We start from the raw sequence: 22,078 nt of genomic DNA, 5'->3' as shown, positions 1-22,078 counted from the left end.
AACACCCCTCCGGGGGAGCGTTAGAGCGCCATCTAGAGGGGAAAGAAAGAAAGAAATCGAGGAAGGAAGCGAAAAAGAAAGAAAGTCAAGAATGGAAATGAAGCAAAAAATGAAAAAAGAAAGACCAGACAATAAACTGATAGAAGAAAAATTAAAAAGAAGCAAGAAGAAAGAATGATGACATAAAACCAACCAATGAGAAAGAAAGAAAAAAGGGGAAAGGAAGAAACAAAAGGTAAAGAATGGAAAAGAAGCAAGAGCAAGGAAAAATGGAAAAAGAAAGACTAGATGATAAACTGATAAAAACAGAAAAAAAATAAAAAATTGAAAAGAAGCAAAAAGAATGAAAGACTAGACATAAAACTAATAAGGTAGAAGGAAGCAGGAAAATGGAAAGAAAGAAAGGAAGAGGAAGAAATAAAAGGTAAAGAATGGAAAAGAAACAAGAAAAAGTAAAGAATGGAAAGAAAGAAAAAAGAAAGCGATGAGACATACAACCAATAAGAAAGAAAGGAAGGGAGAATGGTGATAATGAAGAAAGAAAGAAAGAAAGAAGATCAGAGGAAGAAATAAAAGGTAAAGAATGGAAAAGAAGCAAGAAAAAGGAAACATGAAAAAAGACTAGAAGATAAACTAGTAAAAATAGAAGAAAAAGTTTAAAAAAATGGAAAAGAAGAAAGAAAGAAGCAGGAAAATGGAAGGGAAGGAAGGAAAAGGAAGAAATAAAAAGTAAAGAATGGAAAGCAAGCAAGAAAGAATGAATGTGAGGGTTTATATCAGGTTGTGACGAGGTGGTGTGTGAGAGAGAGAGAGAGAGAGAGAGAGAGAGAGAGAGGTGTTAAACATGTCGTAGCAGATCGGTTTGTTCAGACTATTCATCTTCCATAAACAGGAAGTAAACAGTTGTTTATTGTTGATGCACTCAGACTCGTGGGCGTGGCTGTACGCCGTGTTCTTGTCGTCCGTCTCCACTGCATTGATCTCACTCTGTTCACGCCAATGTCTTTTCCTCTCTTTTTGTCTCCATTTCCACTTCACCATCTCCTCATAAACTCTCATCCTCAGATCAGCGTGAAGGTTTGTCTCTCTCATTCTTCACTCGTTCCTTTCTCTCGGAGCCTGAAGCCCCTCCCATCAGTCTGTCTCTTTATTTCTGCTTCTGCGTGTAACGTCGTAAACACTTTATTTAATTCAGAGAAACTGCATGACGCTGAGCGAGCCCCTTTCTGTGTGCTGCTTTCTCTTTTCCTCCTGCTCCAGTTTTCTTGCTTTTGTTGATTAGAACAGGCAGGAGATCAGTAACGAGGACGCCACGCCGTAGGTCACATGTTTACAAAACAGGCAACATTAACACGACCTGTCGTAACACGTTGACGCTTTTATATTGGGATTTTTTTTTAAAATCAAAACTTCAAACAGGCTGGTTTTTTTATTTAAAGAAATGAATTTGCTTTATTTCATTATTTTTAAGAATGAGGAGAAAAAAAATCTGCATGAAGTAATCGTGCTCCTGAGGCGGCACCATCGAGGCTCCATCCTCTTTACCTCTACTGTGGAACTCTTACCTGTAAAGGTGTGTCCCGTACCTTTAAATCAGAGGGGTGGGAAAGTAAATATTTATGACTGTAAATATGACTGTAAAATGCTGGTGTTTTTGCGTCGGAGCTTCGCGGTGTAACGTTACAGACGACGCTGCTACAATTTACCGGTGAAAAATCCACCGAAAGTCTGATCATCTTTCTGTTCATTACATTTTTTTCCTTAGTAATGTGATTTATGAGCCAATCAACATGTGCATCAGGAATGATTGACAGTTTCGTAGGTACTTCAGACTCTCTGGAATTCACGGACATCCCTGGAAGCTCCGCCTCCTTTCCCTCAATCTCGCATTAGTATCTGTGGCACCTCCTCAGTAATCTGGCAGGTCGGTGTGATGAGGAGACGCTCGAATACGTCTGATTTACAGTTGGCGGTACGGTTTAATCCACACACACTAAAGGGACAGGAGACGAACACCTGATGGTGCGACGCCAGTGGCGAGGAAAAGTTCTGTTCGATTTCCTTAAGAAGGTACAGCATCACCTAGAGAGGAAAGAAAGAAAGAACAAACTGAAAAGACAAAAAAGGAAGAATGGAAATGTAAAGAAGAAAACGAGAACAATGAAAGAAAATGACAGAATGGGGAAGAAAGGAAGGAAAGAAATGGACAGGATGAAGGAAAGAGATGTAAATTATAATGGAAAAAATGTAAAAGGAAAAATGGAAAAGAAAGACTGGACAATAAATTAGGAAAGGAGAGAGAGAGAGAGAAATTGAAAATACAGAAGGAAAATTGGTAAAGAAAGAAAAGTAAAGAATGGAAAAGAATCTGGGGAAATGGAAAGAAAGCAAGAAAGAAAGAAATTGAAAAAGGAAGAAAAAGTGAAAAGAAAGAAATTGAAAAGAAAGAAGGAAAATTGGTAAAGAGAGAAAAAAATAAAGAAGGGACGGAAGGAAGTTGAAAGAAAGAAATTGGTAAAGAAAGAAAGAAAGAAAGAAAGAAAGAAAGAAAGAAAGAAAGAAAGAAAGAAAGAAAATCTGGGGAGGAAGGAAGGAAGAGAAAAGCAAGAACGAAATTAGAAAGAAAGAAAAATTGAAAAGAAAGAAAGAAAAGCAAAGAATGTTAAAGAATCCGGGGAAATGGAAAGGAAGAAAGAAAGAAAGTGAAAAGAAAGAAAGAGAAAAGAAAGAAGGAAAATTGGTAAAGAAAGAAAAGTAAAGAATGGAAAAGAATCAGGAAAGATGGAAGGAAAGAAGCGAAAGAAAGACAGACTCAGAGTAAAAACGATGGCCCTTGATGGTCGGAGCCCCAGTGAAGAGGACGTGTGCTGTTTGGTGGTGTGTCGTACTCTTTGTTCTGAGAGTGTACGAACAGCGTCTGTCCTTCGCAGTAAGAAACGTTTGAGAAAAGAGAATCGCGACGCCAGGCTCGGGTCGCTGAACGGCTTGTCGAAGGGTTAATGCTAAAGCCAACGATAATCCGTTATAGACTGTAGGAACGCAAGATATTTTGTCGGCTTTCCTGATGCAGAATGAATGAACATCTCATGAGCTCGTATCTGACTCTAAAGCCTCCTCCGTTTCTTTCTTTGCGCGTGTTAATTACAGACCATTACCTGCTGCCCGTCGTTAGCAGCTCTGTAACGCATGCTAAAACCTGTTGATCAAGTTTTGCTTGATGTGCCTCGTGTCTAGTGTCCTGTTTTTCTTTCTTTAGATTGCACGCTTTGCTTCTTCTCTCCTCTGCTTGCTCGCTTGCTAACACCCTAGTACACACTTTCATTAAGCTGTAATACGCAAATGCATTGACATTCAGTGCGGTTAATTAAAAAGAAAGTGTGCCGCCACTTCTTTTTAATTAAGACTCCATTCTCCCAGCCGTGCTGACGACCGAAACCATTCACGCTTATTACTTTGAAAAATATCTCGTGCATTACCACCCTGTTTCACCTTCATTGTCTTTTCCATTTGTCTTTAAGATGCGTTTGTAACCACGTTTTGTTGTTGAATTTTCAAATCTCGCCCCGTGTCTAATTAAAACAAAGAGCTGGCAGGAACCTCGAGATGGCAAGACTTCGCTTTTTTTTTCCGAGGCAGCCTCTAATGAGCCGGGGACAGGTTGGATATAACAAGCGTGACTGTCATAACTGTCTGGCCAAATTAAGAAATATTTGAAAATCCATCTTCATGGGGTCTGGTGCAAAAACCAATTAGTATCCGCAGTGTTTCTCTGTGGAGACCTCCGAGGAGAGAGGGGCATTAATGCAACGTAGTCCGCTCGGTCCTGCTGGGGCGTTTCAACCAGAACGAGTCGGAGCACTCGCTCAGGGCCGCTTCCTTTTACAGAAGATAATTAAGCGAAGGCTACTTTCAGAACAAAAGGGTCATGATGGTAATCTCGGTGCACGCTGAATAGAGAGAAAATAAACGAATAGAAGCACAATAGGACTTTGTGTTGTACTTTAAGGGACCGTCTTTAACTCTCGTCTCCCTTGACGTTCTTCATTCGCCCTTGATTTCCCCTTCATGCTGAAAGTGAGTGAGAGAACGTGTTTATCCCAGGCCATCTCTCCTTCTTGAAAGTATTCAGATCAGCCTCCACGCCGATAGTCCATTCTTCCACATTCTCTCTCTTTTATTTTCTTCAGTCTCCACACAACGTCAACAGGCCCCTTTTTTCATCTCCATGGGAACCTCTTTATAATGTCAGCTTATCTGCATATCAGAGCTGCACAAAGGGAAGGAAAAAAGGCCTCGGTGAACAAAACGTGTCCCACGGGTTTTTCTCCCAGCACTGCGATCCAGATCGCCTCGAACGGCAGCATACGTCGACGATCTCATGCTATCGACACCCTGTAATCGGAAAAAGGCCTCAGAAAGCTTGCAGATTGGATTAGACAGAAATCGAAAGGAAGAAAAACATATTCCATTAAGTTAAACATTAGCAAGATATCTTGCTTAATCTGATCTACCTGAAAGGTACTTCCATCTTTTCCGCTAATCTTCAGTATCTCTCTGTGGAGGCTCAGATTGTATTCCAAGGTACCATTTTACAACGTAAAACAACTCAACCCAACAAAATTGGCTACCAATTTTGGTCAAGTTAGCAAGCTAGCTACACATCACGCAATACTTAAACGCAATCCAACCGGGTAAAAAGCAAAATGTGAAATGTTTAGTTAATATTCAGAGTTTGCTAACTCACAAGTATGTTCTAAGATGTCCTGAGTTCCTCTGTGTCTAGGTTTGGTCATAGTTTGTGATGTGATTGAAACCTTAAGTTGGACTACGGTTTGGGTTTGGTGGTATGGTTGGACCTGAAAAAGTCTTGGGTGAACAGTCATGAGGAATCAAACCATTTGCGTAAGTTTAGATACATTTACCGTAGATAGAGTTACTCAGGTAAGTAAAGTTTATATGGTGTCCACTCTCTCATCTCTCCACCGCTAAAGATCCAAACATCTCACTTTATTCTTTTCGTTCTGCGTTCCAGTACGGCGGGTGCCTCCCCGTTTCTCCATCCCACCCAGCGATCAGGAGGTGATGCCCGGAGGCAGCACTAATCTCACCTGTGTTGCTGTCGGAGCCCCGATGCCCTACGTCAAATGGATGACTGAAGACACCGAGCTCACCAAAGAAGATGAAATACCCATAGGGCGCAACGTTCTGGAACTCACCAACATCCGCAAGTCAGCTAACTACACCTGCGTGGCCATGTCCTCTCTGGGGATGATCGAAGCCACGGCACAAGTTACAGTCAAAGGTAAAGTTGAGTCTTTTACTCCTTAATGATCTTCAGCTTGAACAAGAAGGAGAAGAACCCGAGCCATTCCTGTTCCATGGTAATGGTGGTAGTTCTGTTGCCTGGATGCATGTATAATAGGTCTTTTCTCTGATGGTATCTTCAGTTAAAAAATGGTAAACTTCTCAAAAGAATTGAGAGGAAGAAACTGTTTACAAGAAGACACCATTCTATCGAGGGAAAGACCGTAGCCTCGCAACAGTCCACCGGCTAATGACAAAAGAATTTGCTTCAAATTTTGGTTAATTTCTTGTACTTTTGACTTTGCTGATTTGGAAACTTTGGTATTAAAATTTTTAAACAGGAAGAGAAATGTCAAAATAAATCAACGTGACGTAGTGTACCTTGCTAGAAATTTTGGTTCACTCTCTCTCTAAAGGAGCAGTTTGATGTATTTAAAGCTTTCCAGTGCTAGTGACATAACTGCAGCTTTGCAATAAAATAATAAGACCTGAAATATAATAAACCTGCACTTGTAAAGTCACTATAATTGTAACGGTGTCTAAATTTCCCAAGACCAGTGTTGGCGCTTCACTGGGACACTATTTTTCCCAAAATCAGATGAAACTAGGACCTGATTTTGGCTCCAACTCACTACAGAAACTAATGAGTCCGATGTGACCGTTACTTAAAAAGTCCTGTCAAATCCACCATCCAATTCTGCAATTCTGGACCATTAACACGCTTTAGGGACGGTGCAAAGCTCAATGGAGAGAATGGCAGGCTTCAGCTCTTTGCCCTTTCGATGATTCAGAGCTTGTGTTTGGCCACAGCAAATGTGCAGAGCAGGTCTGAGTGTGTGTCAGTCCCAACAGACACCAGGACTCATGTTAGCAACCGCTAACTCTATTGATTGCACTTTACACTTCGACAATCAATAATGGCTTAGAGAGCGTCACGGGCATTTATCTCCCGCCTGGTCGCAGTCTTAATGACACGAGGATGTGTGTTCCTGACTTGCTTACCTACCCTTTTTACTTGTACTGCCACCCACACACACCCACACACACACACACACACACACACACAGAATTCCAGTCAAGCTGAGCTATATTTCTTTCTTGCTTTGCAATGGTTCTGTCTCTGACAGTCAATAAAATTGATTCAGAATGAGTTTCAGTGACCAGTCAAGGTATCGCTGGCAAGGAAGAGAAAGTGACAGTTGCTGTGTAATAATAATCCGGGAAAATGGAGAAGAAAGAAAGAAAGGAAAATTGGAAAAGAAAGCCTGGATAATAAACTAAGAAGGGAGGGAAAAGAATCCAGGAAAATAATCCGGGAAAATGGAAAAGAAGCAAGAAAGAAAGAAAGGTACAGGATGGAAAATAGTCTGGAAAAATGGAATGGAAGGAAGGAAAAGAAAGGGAAAGAAAGAAAATCTGGGGAAAAGGAAGGAAGGAAAGAAAGAAGGAAAGACTAGAAAATAATCCAGGAAAATGGAAAAGAAGAAAGGAAAGAAAGAAAGAAAAGTAAAGAATGGAAAATAGTCTGGAAAAATGGAATGGAGGGAAGGAAGAAAGAACGGTAAAGAATGGAAAATAATCTGGGAAAATGGAAAAGAAGGAAGGAAGGAAGAAAGAAAGGAAAATCGGAAAAGAAAGACTGGACAATAAAAATGTTTTATCATTAGTTTTATCATTATTTACGATATTACCATTACATCATCCACATGGTTGCATACTTTACGCAAAATTAACACGTGATGTGCCATGTGACTGTGATACAGTAGAAACGAGTTGGTAAATATAGTTTAATCAGCGAATATCTTTGCAATAACTGACTAGTGAGCATTACAGTGTTACAGTAAGGGACTGTCAGTGTCATTAGCTTGATCGCTAGATGACGTCTGGCGATTTTTACATCAGGGGATTATTGTTGTATCTTTACACGACCTGCAGAATCTTGGTAGCAAACTAGCTGGCAGTGTAAACTGGACGCATTCCAGTGAACAAGGGGAACACCTCGAGTACCAAAGGTTACCTTTTTTTTTTTTTGAATGTCAGGTTTTGCTTTTTGCAAAAGTTTCTGAAACCTTCTCCGTCTCCTCAGCTCTCCCCAAACCCCCCACGTCTCTGACTGTAACTGAAACGACGGCCACCAGCATCACCCTGACGTGGGACTCTGGGAACTCAGAACCCGTCTCCTACTACATGATCCAGTATCGCTCCAAAGCCTCTGACAGCAGCTACCAGGAAGTGGATGGCGTTGCCACGACGCGCTACAGCATCGGTGGGTTGAGCCCGTACTCGGAGTATGAGTTCCGCGTCATGGCGGTGAACAACATTGGCCGCGGTCCACCGAGTGACCCTGTGGAGACTCGCACCAGCGAACAGGCGCCTTCTTCTCCCCCGCTGCACGTGCAGGCACGCATGCTGAGTTCTAGTACCATGCTGGTGCAGTGGGAACCTCCAGAGGAACCCAATGGGCAAATTCGTGGATACCGCATCTATTACACGACAGATCCGGAGACACAGCTCAGCGCCTGGCTGAAGCACAACACCGACGACAGCCGACTGACCACGATCTCTGGATTAACCACCAACATCACGTACAGTCTCCGCGTCCTGGGCTTCACTTCTGTCGGAGACGGACCGCCATCTGACATCCTGCAAATCAAAACTCAACAAGGAGGTGTGTTCAGATCAAAGCTTTATCATTTTTCTTCTTCAAGGTCTTTTTGATCAGCCCAAAAAATCTTCCGTGTCTAAAGTTTGCGTCTTCTGGAGCTACGAGGCTCATTTTGTGTAGGCTTAGCATTCTGAATGTCATCTGACCGCAAAATAATTTGTAAAACCCCTAACGTACAGTCGTCTCCTTTAAGCTTTAGGCCGTACTGCTTACCCGGGTCACCAGACTGTGTGCTGAGGAAGAAATCCATTTCTCTATCAGTGCAAAACTGAAGAGTAGAACTTCAAGCACCAACAAACCACGTCTTGCCTTCCCTTGTGGATATTTCTAATATCTAAAACAAGGAAAGACGACCTCCATTGAAGCTTCTGCCAGTCAGAACAAATTTTGTTTGTATGATGTATTTTAAGCTTACTTTTAGTAAATGGTGCACCTGCTGAACCGCACTGAAGTTGTTCAGATTTCGTTGCAGCTCAGAGACATGTAGCTTTTTACAGACAGAGAAATGATAAACCCAGCGAGGATCTGGGACTAGTTTTGGTGTGCATGTGGTGTACAAAGTTCAGAGCTTGCTGAAGCGATTCATTCTGCTGTGACACATCCGAGATTTGTCTAAGCTGTGGATTGAATAAATATACGTTTACTAAAGTAAGAGACGGATATAGGATGAAAAATACATAATAAAAAAAGTGCAAATGGAGAACAGGGTAGAGAAGTTCAGATGACAAGTTGGGAAGATGGATTTAGTGGGTTTGTTTGTTTCTATAAGGTTTGTGTAGCAAAAAATAAAAAGATTGTTAATTGAAAGCATCTTATAGTTACTGAAAAAATGTTATAAGCTTTAATTTCGTTTCTCAAAAATTGTGGTTATAGTCACGGGTGACATGTTTAAGTTCGAAGTCAGAACATCGCCTAACGTCAATTCCAGGTTTGGGGGCGGGGCCTGTGGGATGTATTAACACCAAACTGCTAAGTAAAATGTGTATTCCTGTTTTCCAATATGGCCGCCATTATGAAGTTCCAGTCTTCATGATGAAGTTCTTTTCAGGTTTCGAGAATTAGACATAGGATTGGGGCATAAAAGATTTTACGTGGCTTCCAGTTTAGGTGCCTTTTTAGCTACTTTAGTATTCGAGCACTAAAGCTTAAGAGGTGAATGTTGAACGCTGGGTGATTGGCCAGATTTGGTGTAACGTGTCCAGAATTGAAGACTTTGACTTGAAGGATTGAGTTATAATTGGGTTTACTGACGTTTCCCAAGGGGCGGCACGGTGGTGTAGTGGTTAGCGCTGTCGCCTCACAGCAAGAAGGTCCTGGGTTCGAGCCCCGTGGCCGGCGAGGGCCTTTCTGTGTGGAGTTTGCATGTTCTCCCCGTGTCCGCGTGGGTTTCCTCCGGGTGCTCCGGTTTCCCCCACAGTCCAAAGACATGCAGGTTAGGTTAACTGGTGACTCTAAATTGAGCGTAGGTGTGAATGTGAGTGTGAATGGTTGTCTGTGTCTATGTGCAGCCCTGTGATGACCTGGCGACTTGTCCAGGGTGTACCCCGCCTTTCGCCCGTAGTCAGCTGGGATAGGCTCCAGCTCGCCTGTGACCCTGTAGAACAGGATAAAGCGACTACAGATAATGAGATGAGATGAGATGAGATGAGATGAGACGTTTCCCAATTTCTTTGCTAACTTCCTTTCTTTCCTGTGCGCTCTTCAGTCCCGGCACAGCCTTCTGGATTTGAGGCTGAAGCCGAACCCAACACCGGGATTATACTGAAGTGGCTTTGGCCCGTTCAAGAGCCGATCACGATGTACGAGCTGCATTATTGGGAAACTGGATCAGACAATAAGGTACAGCAACTACACTTCTTCTTATGTTTTTTTTTTCCCCTCTCTTTCTGTCTGTCTGTCACTGGGCTTCATGCAGCGGGTCATTATTAAAATGTACAAGGCCATGAGTCAGGGCCATGGCTGTGAATCAAAGATTAGATTAGATTAGATTAGATTAGATTAGATTAGATTAGATTAGATTAGATTAGATAAAACTTTATTGATCCCTTTGGGAAGGTTCCCTCAGGGAAATTAAGATTCCAGCAGCATCATTACAGATAAACAGAGAAAAGAAATAGAGGAAAACTTCTAGATAAATTAAAATAATAAGATGGTCCAAATTGACATTTTTGCATCATGGCCCAAGTGAAAATGTGTGCACATAATTTTGAGAGGTTGAGCAGTGTAGATTGTTGCTTGGCTTAAAAAAAAAGAAAAAAAAGGGACTTTCTAATCAATGCCGACTGACAGCAGATTCGAGTCTTGGCAAACACTGGCATGCCATGTGGATGAGACGTGGGTAAAATCAGCCCATGTTGAGAGCAGATGCCTTTTGAACGCTCTGATCGTTCGCTGTTCCGGTTGTATCTAAAATGTTGCTGTAGACTGTAGAGGTGTGACGATACATCAGTATGGCAGCAAACCTGGATCAAAACAAAACTTGAAATGTGTATGCTGCTAATGGTCCCTCCCGCAGGTGCACTGTATTGCATTGACTTCTATATTGAATACTGAATTGCATGACATGGGGTTCCACCAAAAAGCTAATTAACCGGGGGGTGGTTTAAAAATGGGGTGCCAATACTTTTAACTTCATTTACCTAAATTAATATATGCAAAACATTCAAATTGGAACCCCAGTCCCTACCTCACCCCGCCTCCTTCTCAGGTAATCTGGTGTTACATGGCTTGCATTTGCATAAATGAACCTGATCGGCTGTTATTTTATTTTATTTTATTTTGTTTTTTTTTTTGTATAGTAATGCTCATTTAACTTCTTTGCATTATCCAGATTAAATGAATATGCAAATTAGTTTAGATTTTACAGTACTTTACTTGCCCTGATCCCCCTTTTCCAAGTAAACTGGTGCTACAGTACATGGCCTTCATTTGCATACATGATCCTGATTGGCTGTTATATTTTATTTTTGATGCAAAAACACTCAGTGCCAACACTTTTATTTTCACTACATAATCTAAATTCTATTAATATGCAAATTAGAGATGCCTTCACTCCTAGGATCCCTTATCCCTGTCCCAGGAGAATTGATGTTCCATGGATTTGATTTGCATACTTGATCCTGATTGGCTGTTATATTTTATGATGAAACAAGACTTGGTGAAATCAAGTTTACTGTCAGTAAGAAATTAACATTTGATGAATGTCAGTCGGAAACGAGCACGACTTTACGAGTAAACTTCTGGAGTTTGTTTTTTTGTTTGTTTGCTTTTTGTTTTGTTTATTTTAATGTGGCTTGCATACTTGAACCTGATTGGCTGTTATGTTATGATGCAATGACCCTCGCCTGACACATTTAGCATTTCCCAATGAGATTTTTAGAAGAGATAAAAGGAGGCGGCAGCAAATCTGTTTTTAGGAAGTTTAGTTAATTAGCCAGAAATAATTGAATCAAGAAAACACATTTTATAAAGTTTAAAGAAATGAAAATCTGCACTGTTTCTACACTGTTGTGTTAAATGACTGAAGATTCCGAGTGATTCCACTGAAGTCCATTTCAAGCAGTATTTTTTTAATAGATTAAATAGTTTTAACAATCAGAACCCCTTCTTAATACTAGCGTGACTAGCATAATGCTAGTTGCACCAGGAAGACCAGTTTTAAGATCGAGGCTTTTATATTTCACCAGGGTTTGGTGAGTCTGCTCTGAGATCCCATGCTTACTCTTGGCGGGGGGATCCCTGAAGGTTGCTTGGTCAGTGATCCAAGATGGCGAGATTGGGATGTCTTTGAAAAGTGAATAAAGGTGAAAAAAAAAGTGTTTGGTGTTCTTTTTTCAGATCCGTGTCACCTTCAACCCGGCTGGGTCGTACACCGTGAAAGGCCTGAAGCCAGATACTCTGTATAAGTTCTCCCTCGCTGCCCGCTCCGAAATGGGCCTGGGGGTCTTCACCAAGCCCATCGAAGCCAGGACAGCTCAGTCCAGTGAGTGCTCTGCTCTTTCCTCCTGTTCTACCAGCGTTAACCTAGAAAGCAGTCACCCTGCTGTTCAGGGACAGCTGTAGATTTTCTCTCCATTTCCTCTCCTGCCTCTGCCATTAATTATCCCGTTTTCCTGAGTGAGGGAATTCCTTTATCTGTTGACGAGGGCATAAGCAGCCCTGTCAAAAACTTTTGGAGCAGGGGGCATTTAGAAAGGAGTTGTAACTAAACCCAAAGTGTAAGAAGAGCGATGCCAGCATACGCCGTCACCACCATGTGAAAGAAGGCGGGGATTCCAGGGTCCTCCCTCGGAAAGTTTTTTTAAATATAGACATAAAATAGTGCATTCTGAGAGATCCGGAATGCAACGTTTTTGCATCTCAGAGTAAATAAAATGATCTTGATCTCATGATTTAGGTAACTAATATGTCAAAAAATATAAAATGAATGAAAATGAAAGTAAAGCCTCTCTGTCTGACCTATTTTCAAGTTGTCTAGGTCATTCGTGTGTCGACTTTTAATATATGCAGTAAATTCTTGAATATTGAAATATTCTTGTGAAGGTCTAGACTATCTTCAAAATTCTACAGGGGCCTAGGCTTCAATAGGAAAATGGCGACCCTGAGAAGAGCTGCTTCAAGATTAGAAGAACAGCAATAAAGAGATCTTGTGAAACTGACTTTTACTGGGCGGGGCACCACTCGCCTGTGCCTTGCTACGACCTTGGCACGCACGCGCAAAGGCCTATATCTGGAATCACTTGCTACACATATGAATGAATTTATCCCATATTATTCTATCCACATTCACTGGATATGAGCCATCGTGCGCGCTGATTGGCTACTGTACTACTAGGATATCAGCTCATATACTGTGAGTAGAGAAAAACAAGATGGTGGAGCGTGTTGCTGAACCAACGGAGGACAAAATAAAAACTCTACTCGAAAATAAAATGCCAAAAAAAAGCAACAAAATATGGAATAAAAGTATTTGATGGTAAGAACGTGTGTGTGTGTGTGTGTGTGTATATATATAATTTTTTTTTCAAGAATAATTATTATCGCAAATTGTTCCTGTCATTTCACCGGATTGTTTACATTCTAAGCAGAAATGATTTTGTCTGACGTTTTGGATAAAGTTTTTGTCAAATTTGCAAAAAATAAAAATGCTCTGTTTCTCAAAATCCAGTGAATGTGGAGAGAATAAAACAGTTATTCCACTCAATCTCACCGTACAGGGATTATAGACAACTCGGTGCTACGCGCCTCGTCAGCTATCAGCTCATGTACGACTCGATTTCGTGGAATAACTGTTAATTATACTTGTGGGCTCATATATTGTATCGCAAAGCACTGCTTGTTTGCTTCAATTCAAGATTCAAGATCTCTATATAGCTATCTAAGTCAACATTTAGCATCTATCTATGAAACATCTATCTATCCAAGTACAATAAACAACATAAATGACATGACAAAGACAGGTGTAAAGTGACATCATCTATTTGTGTACAAATGTTCATGGAATGAACGCTCTAAAATTTGTCCATGATCTTCGAAAATCCTAAAGACATGGTCCAATTTTTCATGCATCAGTTGTTACCTGCTAACAGCCATCACTATAAGACTGGCCCAGTGTTAATTCCCTTGAGTTTTGGATCTAAATTTGTTAAAGAAGTCAGTAATGTTCACTTGCCGCTTCAGCATGTTGGCTGTCGTGAGCCGCAAGTATGCGGTTGCTTTCGTTTCCATAGAATTTTACCCAAATAACAACAACCTCGAGACCTTAATTATGGGACCACCATGGAATAAGTTTATAACTTTCTATAACAGGCGCTGTCCTATTGCCACTTTTTACTTGTCTTTTAACTTTGTACTTCATTAAAGACAATAAAGAGCTCAAGCAATCAAACCATGTGATTTTTACTGGCAACAAAATCCACGACTCAACAGACTTCACTTTTATGAAATTTAAATCTCACTTGGCGAGATGACTCGTACGCAGTACTGACACGGATACGAGTGAACAGTGGCTGCTGTCAGAGCACACACACGAGTCTTGCTGTCTAAAAAGATCGCTTTTCTCAATCACGAGGTGAAAATGTGAATTTAATTGCATTTAATCTAAACCTTAAAGGAACCTTAAATTTAGTCGTGTATTTAAGTTACCTTTACTGAACTTTTTATTAACCCCGCCGACAGTAGTCGGAGGGGTTATTATTTTCACCTGTGTCAGTCTGTGTGTGTGTGTGTGTATCTGTCTGTCTGTCTGTCTGTCTGTGTGTCTGCAAGATATCTCAAGAACCAATGGATCGATTTGGACCAAATTTTGTACATGTGTTGCCAATCACCCAGGAAGGAAACCATTAAATTTTGGAGGTCAAAGGTCAAGGTCATGGCAGAACTTCGAAATTTTCGCCCAATGTATTTTAATAGGGAAAAGGCGGGGTTTGCACTCGTTAGAGTGTCCCTGTCTAGTATTCATTAAATATCCTAGTAACTTTATACTAGTCACTTTAAGACCCTTTATTGGTATTCCTAAAGTAGTAGTGACTCTTTAAGTTCACGTAAATGTTAAATTTAGTAACTTTATTTGACAATCGTTCTTTTTAACAGCATTTTGTTCCCTTTAATAAGTCATGGAAAGTCACTTAAAGTTATACTGTAAGAATTCTTAAAGTTATAAGTTAATACACTGAAATTTAGCATTTCGTAAACCTTTAGGATTCTCGAAGAATATCGTACAGCTGTTAATTTGTCTAATGCGTGAATAAAAACAAATAAAGCATGTCACATAAAAGTACAAGGAAAAATAACTTTTTTTGAACAAACTACAGTGAGTAGCCGGCGATGGAGTGTTTACAGGCGGCAGAACCGCCGGTTGCGTGTAGTTACTGACAGGACTGCGTAAGGTACGTTTCAGCACGTTCTCGTCACCTTTATTTCAATTCGGATCGAAATGATGATCGAAGATCCTCTAACGTGCCTGGGACGTGAACATCCAGAGTAGAGGCGGAGACGACAGGGCTATACAGTCGATACCAAGCTTAGGTTTTTAATACATAAACTTGATATTACCTGAAAAAATGTCCAATAATCGCACAATAACACAAATATATGGTGTAAATATAAACAAAAGCACGCAATTTCATGCTGGTTTTACCTCAGAGTGGAAAATTTAGGGCGGAGTCAATGCAAATAGGTTTGTTTAGCAAATGCGGTGTGACTTAGTGAAGCCAGAAATTCACTTTAGGAAGGAGATTATTTCCCTCGTGCACAATCACCAACAGGGTGGTGTGATGAAGGAAGGTTGTCTATTTCTCTTATATTATAGAAATTAGCCAACAATATTTTATGCAATTTTATTTATTCAAGAATAACATCATACTTTTTAACCATTTGTGGTTATATTTAATGTTCTGGATTGTCCACTGAACAAGTTATAGCAGGGTTTTTTTGTTGTTGTTTTAAATAGGAATACATTATGGATTATATTTTTGTGGCTCAGCCAATCAGATTTTGGAACGAAACACCGTTAAAAGCTCAACAAAAATTAAAGAATTAATCTCACTCTTTACATTTACATGAACAAAACACCAGCTTTTGTCCTTATTCTGAAAGACGTTACTCCGACTAAGCTCCTTTTAAGACACAGCTAATGAAAATGAATATTCCACTAATATTCTCGTTTACATGCAGCCGTGCAAACTCTGATTAACGTGAAACGCTTTCACGTTGGTTTGTCTAAAACGTACAGAGCTGACGGTGCACATGCAAGAGGACATCGTGTGTCGCAAACTTGCGTAAAAATGCCAACTGAGACACGTAATTCCGAACGAGCTGTATACATGTCCAAAGAAAACCTGAATAATATCAGCATATCCCACACGTCTTAACCGGAAAATGCTAAATTCGGAATATCTAAACGGAAAATCCTGTTTCCATGAGTTGTATCGAATTCCGAATATTGTCATATTAGGAATGATTGTGGAATATGAGTGTGAATGTAAACATTCTGACAGTTCTAAAGTTCTCTCAGTGTTTGCTACGTTGATAAATAAGTAAATAAATACGGTTTTGTTTTTTCATTTTAATGGTCACCTTGTTCATAGGAGTATTATAAAGCTTCAAACGTTAACAGAAGTTATCTTCTATTATTCGGCATTATTATTTTGAGGAAGTGTTGATAGTAAGTGCAATGCTTCGTCAGTGTTTAGTTAGCACGGTGGTGTAGTGGTTAGCGCTGTCGCCTCACAGCAAGAAGGTCCGGGTTCGAGCCCCGTGGCCGGCGAGGGCCTTTCTGTGTGGAGTTTGCATGTTCTCCCCGTGTCCGCGTGGGTTTCCTCCGGGTGCTCCGGTTTCCCCCACAGTCCAAAGACATGCAGGTTAGGTTAACTGGTGACTCTAAATTGAGCGTAGGTGTGAATGTGAGTGTGAATGGTTGTCTGTGTCTATGTGTCAGCCCTGTGATGACCTGGCGACTTGTCCAGGGTGAACCCCGCCTTTCGCCCGTAGTCAGCTGGGATAGGCTCCAGCTTGCCTGCGACCCTGTAGAACAGGATAAAGCGGCTACAGATAATGAGATGAGATGAGAATTGGAACACTTTTTATTTTGGTAACCCGTTAGCCTGTGAATCATTAAACATCAGTTCGACATCATCCCTTTGACGATAACGTTTGCACTTCCTGTCGATGAAGCACATGCGTAGCCTTCAAGATGAACTCGGACAGTCAAAGTGTAGCAGGAAAAACGTTCCCGTCCCGTCACGTCACGGCTCCCGTCTGTCACTCGGCACTAAAATAAAACCCACTTCAGTCATCTGTCAGGACGCCGTCAGGCTCCGTAAATATTTCAGCTGCAGCTGTGGAGCTTCTGTAGTGTGCTGACATGAAGACAAGCGCGAGACTGAGAGCGGGTGACAGATGAACAGATCGCTGTCTTGGCTCTATCACCAACGTTAATGCGCTGTCGTTTTGTAGGTATTACAAGTTTTTGACAGCATTTGTGCTAATTAAAAAAAAAAATCCCAAACCATGAATATCTCAATCCTGCATGGTGAACAGGTTGCCAGATTTTTGAAAAATAATTGCTTTTTATTTTCAGGACTATAACACTGTGTTGTGCTGTTGTTACTGCAAAACCACAAAAAAGGTCAGGTTCTCCGTTCTGAAGATGTCAGAAAATGTAAAGTGACAGCTTTACATCTTACTGTTACAAACCCGCTGAAACTGGAGACTCCTTCCAGAAATTTACATAAATATCTCCTTACTTAAAGAAAACTTCACCACATCGACAATTATGCAAAGTAACGAGCTGTTACTATAGCAACGAGAATTGATCAAGACCTTTTGACCAATCAGAATCCAGAGTTCAATTTATGATTAAAAACAAAAAAGGTATCACACATGGCATAAAGAATGAAATAAAAAATTGTAAAAAATTATCTTCCAGTCAGCTGCTGTCCGTTACTGTAGGTCATGTTACGAAGTAAAACCCCCAATATGGCAACCCTGTTAGTGGGGATACTTTCCCACGTGGCTCTGGTTTTTACCAAAAGCATTCCGTTTCCTGTTTTATTTATCTTTTTTCTCCATTATTTACTATTTTCTGTACATGTTTGATTTATTTAAAGAAGTGCACGAATGCATGAATTTTTCTTAAATTATAGATTTGTTGATGTTCAACAGTGATGCTCACTCAATGATTATTATTATTATTATTATTTGTTGTTGTTGTTGTTGTTGTTGTTGTTGTGGTTTCCCCCCCCACACACACACACACCCCTTTGGGCTGTGGAAAGCTAGCCAGGTTCGTGTGTGTCATTTGGCACTGATTTAAAAAAAAAAAAGGCCTTTCATTGGGATTGCCTGAAAGAAGTGGAGATACCCTATATACACACACACACACACACACACACACACATTCCTCCTCTAAGCGGTCACACGATTTGACACTTGGAAGCCTGACAAACTCGAAAAGACGCTGTCTCTGTGCCAAAGAGCCGACATTCAAACATGCAAGCAGCAAAATGCACGTGCGCGCACACACACACACACACACACACACACACACACACACACACAGAAAATCAGGCCCACAATTGACAGATGATTGTCTCATGAAATCAGCCTCACCATGCTGTCCTTTACACTGCAGCCCTCTTTCTCAATAAGCTCCATTTGTACTCATTAAAAACATCTGAATATTCAAATTCTGTGAAACTAGGCTTGAAGAAGATGCAACAAAAACAAAATTAAAACGGAGGCTTTGTGCCCTAGGCATGAAATCAGATTAGGTTTGTAATTTGACATCAGAAACGAAGACGACTCACTTAGCGGGACGGCAAGCGCGTACGCAAACACCGTCCCCATCTGTCAGCAAAGAAATAAGAATTAGATTGAAAATAAATGCTTACATTTACACTTTTATAGTCAATTCCACTTGTTGTTCAGGTGGTTAAAGTCATGAGAATGCTGTTGCTAGGCAACTGAGAAACTCGTACACTGAGAATAAGCTAGAGATTAATAAAGATAACGATTTAACAAACTCGCGTCTTATATACGGACAGTGGAAGCGCACAGTGACCATGGAAACCAGATAAAACCACCTGAAATCTCAACATTTACCTCAGATCTGCTGGTAAATTACCAAGAAAATATATCGTACAACTACAGTCACATTTAGCATTGGTTTCTAAACAAACTTTCATGGGATCTGTCATACTGAGAAACATCAAAATTGTTGAGCGTTGGAACTGAATCAAAGAATATTCATGACCTTGAATAATTGACATAATGTCTCATGCATATATAATATATATATACTGTATGTGTGTGTGTATATATATATATATATATATATATATATATATATATATATATATATATATATATATATAGTGTGTGTGTGTGTGTATCCAAACATCTTGAGATTTGAACCCAAAACCTTTGGCTCGGTAGAGCCGAATCCTAACCAATAAAAATCTGGCTAGCCTCCCAGTCCAAAATTGTTGACCTTCTTCCTAATTTGACCTGAGTTTGTTTTAATTTTGCTTGACACCCAATCCATTGCCTTGCCAGCACCCTCAGCTCCACCTCAGGACATTCAGGTGCTCAGTCTGAGCTCCACCAGCATTAAGGTGAGTTGGGTCCCGCCTCCTGCTGCCAGCAGGCACGGCGCTATCGTTCGATACACCGTGAGCTACCAGGCAGTGAACGGCGAGGACACCGAGCGGCACGAAGTGACGGATATTGGAGCGGACGCCACCAGTGTTGTACTAGAGGGTTTGGGAAAGTGGACGGAGTATGTGGTGCGGGTGAGGGCTCACACTGACGTGGGGCCCGGGCCCGAGAGCACGCCAGTACGCATCCGAACCAACGAGGATGGTACGTCTTTAAAGTCTTGGCTAAAAGATGCCAAAATTCCTGCTGGAATCTGAACCCCACTTCCTGTTCCTGTCCTTTTTCATCTTAACTCTTGGGTGCTCACTGTCCTGTCAGGAGAAGTCCCATGTTTTCATCCTTTCTACTCTTCTTCTTGTCTTTGCTCTTGCCAACCTTTAACCACACTAATGTCTTCTCTGGTTTTTGCCATGTCTCTCTGCTAATATTTTCTTTAACCACAAGTAGAACCATGAATGAAGATTAATTTTAGAGAGGCAAGCCAATGTTTTTCGATTCTTATAAATTTGTTTTAAAGTTTATTTTATATGCTTGTCTTTATACGCACTTTGGGTTGTTTTAGGACTCTTATTTTCACAAGAGGAGTTTCTCAGAACCTTGAGGAACCGTGTTTGATGTAGGCTATTTCGCAAAGCAGTATTAAACAACAAAGCCTTGAGAAACTTCAAAAACTATCATCACACCCTGAACAAGGTCAGGAGCTCGTTGAATAGCTTGTCCTGAATTGACGACCCCTGTAAGATGAACCATGGGAGCTCCTTGTCCGGCAGATCTTGAGCTTGATATTGATTATGTGGTCAGTCAATAAACTGAGAGATTATCCTCATCATGTTCCAAAGCACAGGTTGCTATTGATATGCAATTGGAAAATTATGGGGATTTTGAGAAGCATAATTTTGTCACTCTAAGATATTACATTACTTTGCATGCTGTTACAGAAGACATGGCAAATTTAAAAACAAATGACACAGGGTTAATGAACATCCGGAGAGTGGATTACTCAGGGGTCAGCTTTGAGGCAAATCAAGGTGCATTCCAAGATTAGAGAACGAGTGCTCTTTGTAGAAAGTGGTGGACTCTTGGTATATCATGTTATAGACTTTTTCACAGTAGGAAAGTGTAATGTGGCTAATGCAACAATCATGTCTTGATTTATGTTACTGTAAACACGGTTCTTGCAGGAATAATTACTGCCAAAGTTTGACCAACCGATGATGTCAAATCCCACATCAATTTATCAGATATACCACTTGCTTCTAAGGTCCATTGGAACCAAACACAAGCAGGGATTGGTATGTTGATAAAATTGGTCATGCAGTGCAATTCCTTACATATTCTAGATGTTATATTTCCATTCCTTTCTCTGAAGGATGGAATATGTCCTTCAGGATTATGATTGACTGAGAACCTTGAACAGGTGAGACTTGGGGGTCGAGTTGTTGTTACCCAACCGTAAATGAGGGTTGGTGTGCCATAGCATCTGTCATAACGTCTCCCTAAGAAACACAGACAAAAATGTAGTTCTTGCATTTTCTCAGGTGCAGCACTAGGCAAAGGAGAGGTTTTTGCTTCTTGTCAGTTGGTTGTCCTTCGTGCTATTTTCATGACCTGTTTTGCCAAATTGCTATGAGTTGAGACTTTTACCTCCACATTTTACCTTTTGCGATGAAGTGTGAAGATGATCAGTCCAAGGAGAGCAGAGCCTTTTTGTCCAAGATGGGATATACGCGTCTCCTCAGCAGACAACATGTGCTTTGTCTCTAAATAACAGGATTAGCTTCGCTCTCCTGGACACACTAGGCTTTTCTCCCACACGTAACCAAGCACTCTTTCGCATGGTGCTGCAAGGCCGAGGTTTTCTACTGCCCCTCCTTTCCTCCACCAGAAAACAGAGCTCTCTTTTTTCATCGGCAGTTTCTCCCTTTACGGTTCAGTTCTACCCCTTGTTGATTCTCTTCCTCTTCTGGCTTCAGAACATCCCACTCTTCTGCGCCACCCTTTCCTTTCCTTCCTTTCCTTTTCTCCCTTTTTTTTTTTTGCCTGCAAGTCAGGTCACCCCTCTGTCCAGAACCCTTTCTGGAAAGATAACCATTCCTCATGAATTCTTTCTCACTTACTTTTTCCTTTTCTGTCATGAATAAGAGCGCTCCATTTCCCGGATCCCACAAGGGCACCATCTATAATTAACACATTTGAAGTTTCCTTACTGTAATTAACAAGTTTTCAACACATTTCCCCACATTGTCCTTAATTCCCTTCTTTCCCTTTGCAATGCTGAAATGAGTTTATTTATATAACTTGTGAAAGTTTTGCTGGATCATCATATTACTTTTAGCTTGTAGAAAGCAGGTAAATTCTCCAAAGTCAAAACAATTCACAATTGCCTCAAGGTACCACGTAAATAGAACAGTACAGTACTTGTCATGAATGCACTTTTTTTGGAAAGATCTTGAAGAATTAATTTAACGAGCATAAACAACAGCTCGTATAGCATAGTTGCGCGGACGTCCACGTTAACCAGATCGGGGTTAATTACTAAAAATTAAAGTTAGGAACATGCTAATGGCTTGTCTAAAATCGTTGATACCTCAACCAAGGAATCTGTAACTCGCACACTCAAAATATCGCACTAATGTTTCAGTGTTTCTGAATTTCTTTCAAGTTTTATCACTGATTATTTTGACCTTAGCTTAATATTATTGTTTTTTTATTTATTTATTAATTAATAAATAAATGAATGGATGTATAAGTTTTCATATTTGGTGGCCTTCTCATTTTGAGTTTCTACTTCAAAAAACTAACTAAATAAATAAATGAATTCTGCGACTTTCCAGTGCAGAGCGCAAAAAAGAAGAAAGGCTTCGGGGGAAAAGAAACTAGGCATGTCCTTTTTCTTGAGAAACTTAACAACTCAGATTTGTGTGTGTTTGTGTGCTTAAGGGAACATTAAAA

The 22,078-nt window shown here is 40.6% G+C and overlaps 1 protein-coding gene across 5 annotated transcripts in view; it reads left to right on the top strand.

Moving 5' to 3' along the window:
- The window catches only part of ptprfb (protein tyrosine phosphatase receptor type Fb), a 202,976-nt gene that overhangs the window by 101,159 nt on the left and 79,739 nt on the right, over positions 1-22,078 (top strand). For all 5 annotated transcript variants that reach the window (XM_060906535.1, XM_060906537.1, XM_060906533.1 and 2 more), the window contains exons 7-11: positions 5,033-5,302; positions 7,391-7,972; positions 9,675-9,808; positions 11,807-11,951; positions 19,025-19,330. In XM_060906535.1, coding sequence (XP_060762518.1) covers positions 5,033-5,302; positions 7,391-7,972; positions 9,675-9,808; positions 11,807-11,951; positions 19,025-19,330 — 1,437 coding nt within the window. The remainder of the gene's footprint in view (positions 1-5,032; positions 5,303-7,390; positions 7,973-9,674; positions 9,809-11,806; positions 11,952-19,024; positions 19,331-22,078) is intronic.

Source organism: Neoarius graeffei, chromosome 23 (assembly GCF_027579695.1).
Source record: "Neoarius graeffei isolate fNeoGra1 chromosome 23, fNeoGra1.pri, whole genome shotgun sequence".
Classification (NCBI taxonomy): Eukaryota; Metazoa; Chordata; class Actinopteri; order Siluriformes; family Ariidae; genus Neoarius; species Neoarius graeffei.
Note: the sequence above shows the minus strand (reverse complement) of the source record. Positions and strands in the feature narration are given on the sequence as shown.